The 8,956-nt window shown below is 53.6% G+C and overlaps 1 protein-coding gene across 1 annotated transcript; it reads right to left on the bottom strand.

Moving 5' to 3' along the window:
- Positions 1 to 221: 221 nt before the first annotated feature.
- Positions 222 to 8,447, bottom strand: Ppp1r1a (protein phosphatase 1 regulatory inhibitor subunit 1A). Its single transcript, XM_005325090.4, has 7 exons — positions 8,214 to 8,447; positions 4,665 to 4,725; positions 3,653 to 3,690; positions 3,098 to 3,161; positions 2,335 to 2,490; positions 854 to 945; positions 222 to 356 (listed from the first exon to the last, which is right to left on the bottom strand). Exons 1-7 carry the CDS (start codon positions 8,295 to 8,297, stop codon positions 348 to 350), a joined length of 504 nt encoding a protein of 167 aa, XP_005325147.2. The 5' UTR covers positions 8,298 to 8,447; the 3' UTR covers positions 222 to 347.
- Between the last annotated feature and the right edge of the window lie 509 nt (positions 8,448 to 8,956).

The raw sequence follows: 8,956 nt of genomic DNA, 5'->3' as shown, positions 1-8,956 counted from the left end.
CCTTCCTTCTTGGGAACCCGGAAGGTATACCTTGTACCTGAGACCCTTGTCTTTTCCAACATCAAGTCAAGGGGAAGGATTCCCCTCTCAAGGCTTCTGACCAGTTTCTGTGTTTCCTTCACCCAGAGGCAGCTGGTGAAGTGGTGGGGGATGTAGGAGGGCAGACAGGAGTTGGGGAGGGAGAAGGATTCCCCAAGCCTGGAAAGAAGGAAAGTGCCAAGGACCTAACACCAAATTTATCACTTTTTAAAAACAAGAGATTTTTCCCAAAAGTGAAGAAATAAGAAACAGATCCAGTGTCCATGCATTGTCAAACTGCAGTTGTGGGTCCAGGATGCCTCCTCCTCTCAGACCTGCTGTGGGGAAAGGGACAGAAAGGGAAGGTGACTGAGGGGCCAGAGGGTCATCTTGTTCCCTCTGGCCCACCCAAATATCCACTTCTCAGGAAGCTAGCTCTGGTGTCACAAGTCTCAGTCCCTTGCCAAAAGGTTGTCTTGGCAATGCCTCTACCTTCAGGTAGGGCTGCTGTCCACTCAGTGTGGGCAGGTGACAGTCTCTATTTGGATTCCAAATGCCCTTGATGAAAAAAAATCTATGATCCACTTTTATTACCTGTTCCAGGAGCCAAAAATCCGACACAAAGTCTAACCTCAATCCCTCCTGTTTCAGCTTAATCCCATTTCTCTTCATTTGTCTGTCAGAGGAGATGCAACTCCTTTGCCCTAATGGCTAACTTCGGTGACAGAAGCTGGTCCTTTGCTTCCCCCTTCTCTGATTCCAGATATTAGCCTCTTGCCCTTATGTACATAGCCTGTTCTCCTGTAGGCCTGGTGGCCCAGCCCTGGGCTCTTACCGAGTTGGCTCCCTGGGAATCCAATGGTGGTATATGGGTGCTGGGTTTCTCACTGCAACGCTCCTGAGTTTTAGGGATGGGTTCTGCAGGCTCTAAAGAGGGAAAATGGGAGGTGGGAGGTGAGGTAGCATTTATGAAGGCCTTGGAGAGAAGGGACTGCTTCTGCTCACTGCATCCTCTGGCCCAGTGATCCCTGAAAGGGGCTCAAGACCAAGCTAGGAACAAACTGGAAAGACCAAAACAGGAGTTTCTCTAATCACAATTACTGCTATAGGCTCACTATCTATCCATCTATCTATCTATCTATCTATCTATCTATCTATCTATCTATCTATCTATCTATTTATTTATTTTTAGACAAGGTCTTGCTAAGTTGCTGAGGCCAGATTTGAACTTGCCTGTCTCAGCTTCCCAAATTGCTGGGATTACAGGCGTGCACCACGGAACCCTACTCTGTACCCCAACTGTTAAAAACATTTTTTTAGAGTTTGTTTTTTCAATTTCTGAGAGTAGATTAAAAAAAAAAGGCAAAACAAAAAACCAGTGAACCTGGTGGTGCTTCTCTGCGATCCCCAGCAACTGGCGAAGCTGAGGCAGCAATTTAGGGAGGCGCCAGCAACTTAGTAAGAACCTGTCTCAAAATAAAAAAAAATAAAAAATAAAAAAAGGGCTGGGGATATAACTTAGTGGTAAAGTGCCCCTTAGTTGAATCCCAGTTGCCCCCCAATCCAAAAAAAAAAAAAAAAAGTTGGGATAAAAGCTTAAGATGTAGCTAAAGCTGACCTAAACTGATATGAGGCTATTTTTAGTCTTTATGTATCCCAATTAGTAAGACTATGCTTTGGAGTATAGGATATGGATGTTTGGTTATAATGTATTATATAACATACAGTATATATATATATACACACACACACACACACACACACATTGTATCACTTTCACAAAATTGGAAAACTTCTGAATTCTGAGAATTCATGTGGGAAAAGGCACTGTGGACATGGATTAACACCACTGCCACCAGATGCCATTTACTGCAGGCTTTGTATGTGTCAGGTGCTAAGCTAAGAATCGGACTCATTTCAATATTCACAACAACCCAATGAAATAGGACCATCATTATCACATTATCATTTTACGGACTGAGATTGAGTTGCTCAAAGCCTCTTAGCTGTAAAGTGGCAAGTGGCAGAGCCAGGATTCTAGCCTGTGAGTGGTGTTCCCATTGTGTGGGTTCTCCCGTCCAGCCACAGCAGGGACCTCTGGGGTCCAACTTGGAAGGGCTCCGTCATATGATAAGGAAAGGCGAGGATTCAAATATGCGCAATGTGTGGACAGACATCCATGGCCCTGTGGTCAATTTCGGCTAGGTGAGAGCCCTCCCAGGCACCAACTCTTTCCCTTCCCCCAGTAGATAAGGTGTGCCTCCTGCAGGGCTGGGGGACAGGATGCCTGGGGCCCTCCCTGGCCTGCGCACGTACTTTGTGCTGTCCCAGAGGTGCCCAGGCGTGGCTCTGCTCCTGTGTCTGTGATCCCAGGTGGGCAGGTCTCCTGGGTCCCTGTGCTCTCAGCGGCTCCCTCAGGCTCGTCTCCTTGCTTCTGTTGCCCCAGGTGATGTTCAACCATCGTCTGGAGCTCTGGGGGCACACAGGAAGGGAGGCAGCATTAGACATACTGCCCAGAACCTCCCCTGTGGCCCCAATCCAACAGCCCCACTCACGGACTGGCGACACATTGCTGGGTGTTGGACTTTCCCAATCCCTGAGATCTGAACAAGGAGGGACATAAGTTGGGCAATAGGGAGAAATACAAGCTAGAACACAGAAAGCCCTTCTTCCAAAGGGAAGGGAGGCGCAGGGGAAGAGTCTTTAAGGATACCAGACAGATACTCCTAGCTTGCTGGGCTGTCTGGTCTCCCCTGGGGCAGGAGAAAAAACTCAATTTGGATTCAGGAAATAATTTAAGTACCTTCTTTGTGCTGTGCACTATGCTGATGAGTTCACATATATTATTTATCTGCCATACTGAGGTGGCATTCAGAGCTGGGTAGGTTAAGCAGTTTCTCTAAGGTCACCTGCTAGATGGTGGCAGAGCAAGGGTCTAGGCCCAGGACACCTAGCAATAGCTCCAATCTAATTAAAGTAGATTCAGTGACCTCTCAAGCGCTCCTTCCAAAGGGTCATTGAGTCTGCTCCCGGGTTTCAGGCATAGAGGGGCAAAGAGGGATGGAAGGGTCTGCCGAACCTTTCATTGTGGGTGTGGTCCTTGTCGTCTTCTTTCGTTGTCGTGGAGACATTGACAAAGTGGACTATGAAGGACACAGAGCACAGATGGGGGTCAGCACTTCCCATCCTCCCCCTCTGCCTTACCGGCTAGGTATGGGCTTCAGAAAGGGCAGTGGGCGGGGGGTTGGGGGAAGAAATTTCCTGCTTCCCAGCTGCTTCTACCATGGTGAGTAAGACATGGTGTGTGTGTGTGTGTGTGTGTGTGTGTGTGTGTGTGTGTGCGCGCGCGTGCACGTGTGTGTGCATGCACTGTATGCAGGGGCATGGGTTCAGGTCCACTTGGGCACTTTTAGGGGACTGCAGGGAAGACAGAGTCAAAGATTCTGTAGTGTGTTTTTTGTTGTTGTTGTTGTCAGGGCTGGGGACTGAATTCAGGGTCTTGCACATGCCAGGCAAGCACTTCACCACTGAGCTACCTCCCAAGCAAGATCTAGAGTATTAGAGTTTGGAGGAAGAATCCCCTAATGCCTCTGAAGGTTCTTTGGGCTGGGCTTAGTAAGCAGGGCCAGCTCACCTTGAGAAGTGGGTTGGGGATCCGGTCTTCATCTACCTCTGAGAGGAACAAGGGGAAGGAAAAGGTGATATGGACAGGAAATCCAGGGGACCCTGAAGATCTGACATCTAAGGGGAAAGGACTCTGAAATCACCCCCTTCCTGATCTGCCCCCCGGAAGCTGGTCTGCTCCCTCTAGCTCCCCTTCTGTCCTTCTGGCTGGCTCTGTCCTGTGCATCTAGTCCTATCCTTGACTCTGTGGCCCATCTGTGCCTACATCCTTGCCCAGCCCTTGAGGTTTCTGAAGGCAGAAATTGTGGTCTTCTTGCTTTGTCTCTCCCTCTGAAGTATCCATGTCTCTTTCTTCCAACTGTTCCCCCACCCCAAGGCCTGAATTGAGCCCTGCATGGGAAGGCACATCTGTAGAGAACAGTGACTTTGTTCTGTGTAGGCTCCAGGATAGTGCAATCATTTTGACGGGTGGAGGGAAAGTGGAGACCCCAGCATCATGAATTCTAGGCTAGCTCATTAGCCTGGCCACCATTTCTTCAGTCCTTTGTCAAGCTCCCTTGACATTCTTTGAGACCCTGATCTCTCCCCAGACCTTGATGGGGACACTGGTGGCCAGAATCCCAGCTGCTCCCTGACTGTTTCTAACCTTCCCCTTCCCCTCTGGGGGCCATGAAGATAGCTGATGGAGGCGGGTCCTCCCCCTCACAGCTGTCACTGCCTCTGGGGGTGGGGGCAGCACATCTCAGTTGCTGGAGAAACCTGGAAAACTGTTGCCACAGCAACCAGCCCTCAGTTGACCATCCCAATTCCTGAGGGGCTTGGGAACCAGGTGGTCCCCCTCTCCTTCCTTGCACTGCTCCAGAAAAGGATATTCTGCTTGTCCAGCTACCACTTCCCTTCCTTAGGACAAGGAGATCCCTGACTCCTCACATCTGCCTTCTGCCTAGCACCCATCTGCTCTCACCAGAACCCTGCTGTCTGCAGTGGCCCCTAGTTCCTTCAATGACCCATCCTTGGTTTACCTGGGGATGACTGGTCACTGGTCAGCACAAGGGTGGCTGGGGTGGGGCGGCGCCTCCGAATCTGGGGGAAGGTGGGAGAGAAGGAAGAGGTCAAATGCACATGGAAGTATTAAGCCTCATTCAAAGCCATTGAGAAACATAGTGCAGGCCAGTTCACTTAACCTACCTCAAAAAGTGCCATGTTATACTGACCCACTATTGTAGGGCAGACATCCTTGGACCCATCCCCCTCCTCTGGGGAGAACTACTCCTGACAACCCAAAAGACTACCTCTGCTCCCTACAAGATCCCCAGCCCCCTGTTCTGTCTGTCTCTCTCCCCCTGGTCCTGCCTCAGCTCAGCAGCTTTATCTCTCTAAAGCATCGATCTTGGCCTGCCGTCCTGGATCAATGGTCAGAAATAACCTGAGAGGGCACAGGGCTTTCCCTCAGCCTCCCATCCTATCCCCTCAAGCAGATTAACTGTTTGCGGGCCAGCACCTGCAGGGAACATGCCTCAGGCCAGCGCAGTCGGGGAGATTAGTTCCAGGAGGGATGGTGTGAATGTGCAAGTCCCCTGGCCGTGGAATCCTATATAGGACCCTTGTCAAGGCCTAGAGGTTAGCTAAAAAATCTTGTCCAGGGTTCAAGGTCCCATTCTAAGATATAAACATATAAAGCTGATTGACTGTTGAGTCTCTGAGTTCCCCTCAACCCCCAACCACACCACCCGCTGCTGTACTTTTGTCCTGCTGTCAATAAAGTTGATTATTGTTGAAGTCAGTCTGAGGACTCCTGGGATGTGTAGTTTTTCTCCTTCTTGGGATGCTTTAGAGGGTTGGAAGAGAGTGAAACAATGGGGTAGCAGAGGGCAGAAAAGGCTAATGGGGTTGGGGAAGGGGCTAAAATTACGCAGGGCTCAGAGGAGCGGGGTGAGGATGAATGACCAAGCCCCTATCTTTGTGTGTCCATTATTCAGTATCATTACCTCTGGCAGTGAAGGCTGGGGTGGTAGACCAGTGCCCTTCTCTGTGTCTAGAAAGTGGATACCAGCTACAGCAAGAGGGGCTGTTTAGCCTGTTTTCCCCAAAGAAAAGGTAGCAGCACAGAATGATGGTCTGTGGGGGAAAGGCATCATTCCACGAGAACATAGTAGCATCTGTTTTTAGTGACATTTCAAGGTCCCTGGCAGCCTGAGTCCTGTGTGTGTGTGTGTGTGTGTGTGTGTGTGTGTGTATACACATGCACAAACATTAACTGTGAGTTGTCTCTGGCTGTTTCTGGTGCGGTGGGTGGAAGACAGGCTGCCTGACATTCATGTCTGACAGGTGCTTCATGGACGTGCTGGGTGGAGACCATACCTTAACTAGGAGAGGACTCCTCAATTTCTTTCCTGTCCTGGGGTTGGGGAGTGGTGGAACAGACAGGGAGCTCAAGGTGACTTCAAGTAAAAAAATGGTCTTTGAAAGGGCAGCAGGGCTTTGTGATCTTGGATGGGTCCCTTTACTTAACCTATTTCCTTGCCTTGGACAAGATTTTGAGGCACTCAGAGCCCTTGAGAACTTTGATATCTTTGAGAACTTTGAACGGCAGGAGGGAGGAAAGGCAGACTTCTGAAGGCACCTCCCAGGCACCTGAACTATTAGGAAACGAGTAGATGGCCACTTTTGTTTTTTGGTACCCATCTCAAATCCTAGCTACCAACAGTATGTGTGACTTCCCCTTATTTATTTTCAAACCCATCATGCCAAAGTTCTGGTCGTTTGGGGCACTTTTCCACCTCCTCCTCCAGGTACTTCATCCTCCTTAACTCAGAACTCCCAACTCCTTTCACCCTCCCTGTGGGTCTGGGTTAGGCTCTCCTGCCCCCTCTGGATCTTTTTGCCTCCACACTTGGTAACACAGCAGGAGGGGCTGAGCCTGGTCTGCAGGTCGAATTTCAGGGCTGGGGAAACACAGAGTTCTGAAGATTAGAGAAAAGCAGACTTAAGTCTCAGCTCTTCTTTCCCCTCTGGCTTCTTTGGACTGCCTGGTGTTCCTCCCTTGCCCCCTAAGTCCCCAAACCAGTGGGCCTGCCCCTCCCTCCCCACTACTACACCTGCCTCCTCCAACACCAAACAGGAGCAGGTGTCCGGCCTGTCTGGTGGGAGGTGGTGCTGTGTGGACTGCCCCCCCCCCACCTGCCCACACTCCTGGGACTCTTTCCTGGATTAGGAGGAGGTATTTTAGCAGTCCCCTGTCTCTGGGCAGAAAAGCCTATTTCCTGACCACAAGGGAATGCTCACCATGCTAGTGGTTCCTCATTCCCCACATCCTCAGTCTGTAAGGTCTCACCACAGTCCCTCCTGCAGTCACACTTTAGAGGTCTGCAGAGGGGCTCACCCTGGCCAGGGAGGAGGGCACCTACTGCACCCCATCTTTGGGAAGCTAGTTATAGAGAGGTACCCGCCTTTCTCTTCACATCTGGATCTTATTTTACCAAACAGCTGGGGCAGCAACAAAACTATTCTCTCCTGCGGGTCCCAAGGGGTCCCCAAGTTTTTCAGTAGGGGGCCTAGCCAGAAACTGGCAGCTGGCTGGGGCAGAGCATTGACCTTGTGGGAACTGGATAGTCTTAGGAATGGGGAGGTCTGTGTGAATGTACAGAGATCACAAAAGGAGATGGAGCCATGGGCAAATACGCAAATATTTGGCCACCCATGGCAGGTAGTAGCCCTCTCCACACACGCCCGCCTGCTCTCCCCGAGACACCACTCACACACTGCCGCCTCTGCCTGGCTGCGTGAGCTAAAAATAGCCCAGGCCAGGAGGCTGGGCCAGGGCCCTGGACTCCCACCCTTGAGCCAAGGCCCGCACAGTGCCTCGAGGATGGCTCAGTTTGGACCCCGGTCCCTAAGCGGCACCACCTTTGGCCCACAGTGTCACTCCCTCTACACTGGCCCCGCTGCCAAGGGCAGGAGTTGGGAATCAGGACCCACGTGTCAAACCTCGCAGAAGGGAGCCTCAAGTCTGCGGACCTCCCAGCCCTGTCCCCTAAGCCCCCGGCCCTCAGGGTGACCTCAGCCCCTTCCCGTTAGCACTCTCCGGAGCTCCAGTTAGGAGGAGGCAGGGAGAGCGGCTCCTCCTTCCCCAACTCCCACAGTACCAGGCTCCCTCCATTACCGACCCCCGCCCTGCCCTCCCTCCCCGCTGCTGTGGGCACCCTGGGCGCCGCCACCCAGCTCAGGAACTCCGGCGGGGGCTGCCTGGGTGGGGGACGCGAGCTTGCCTAAGGGGGGAGGGGTCGCGTCCTCTGGCAGGCCCCCTCCCCCAGGGCTGGGGAGGAAGGGAGCCACACTCTGGGGGACAGACAGCGCCTGGACGCACTCGTCCTTCGCTCCTGCTCAGAGAAGCCCTGATGGGCGACGTGGCTCCGACGGTGGGGGAGGGGGCAGGAGACCCCCAAACTGAGCGCGTTCACCCTCCTAAGGGCGCACGGCCGCGAGGACGAGGCGGGGACCCTGGGTGCCCCCGGGGCACGGGGTCCCTGTCCTTGGCCGCGAGTCCCCTGCAGCCCCGCCCTGCTCCGCACCTGCTCCGCCGCCTCGGGGTCCAGGTGCGGCTCCAGCAGCGGGACCGTGAACTGGATCTTCCGGGGGCTGTGGTCCTGCTCCATGGCTGGGGCGGCGGCCGCTAGCCCGCGCCGCGGGAGGGGGGACGGCGGCGGGTCTCGGGCTGGGGCGGGCAGCTCCCTCTCCGCTGCGCTCCGGCCCCGGCCCCAGCCCGGCGCGCTCGGCTCCGGCTCCCGGCTCAGCGCTCCCCGCTCGCCGCCCCGGGGACTCGGTGGCCGCCGATTGGCTCCGCACCCGCCCCTCCCGGCCCCCTCCCCTCCCCCAGCCCGGAGCCTTAACCCCGTCGTGGCTGCGCCAGCGGCTGCGGGGGTCACCGCCTCCGGGCGAGCGAGCCACTCCGTGGCCGGGTCACTGTCCTGGGCGACTGACAGCCGGGGCGGATACCCAGGTATCTTCGGAGTTCAGAGCAGGCAGTGGGTGTAGGGAGCCGTTACCAAGAACTTTTTCAAGCTGGGGCAGGTTTGAGGGTCTGGGAAAGTGGAGGGGCGCGGCGGGGAGGGAAGGCTGCAAACTCGAGAGGAAGATTTCATTTCTAATCCAAAGGGAATGATCCCTTGGAGAAAAGATGGAAAGGGAATTTAGGCTTGCAGCAGGAGGAATTAAGGTTAGACTTGGAGAGGAACTTTCCTCTGAGAGGAAAACCCTCGAGTGGAGGTGAACACTTGGAGGGGAAGTTGGGGGGGGGGTCTAGACCCCTGTCCAG

This window comes from Ictidomys tridecemlineatus, chromosome 6 (genome assembly GCF_052094955.1).
Source record: "Ictidomys tridecemlineatus isolate mIctTri1 chromosome 6, mIctTri1.hap1, whole genome shotgun sequence".
Classification (NCBI taxonomy): domain Eukaryota; kingdom Metazoa; phylum Chordata; class Mammalia; order Rodentia; family Sciuridae; genus Ictidomys; species Ictidomys tridecemlineatus.
This window is presented reverse-complemented; position numbering and strand designations above follow the sequence as displayed.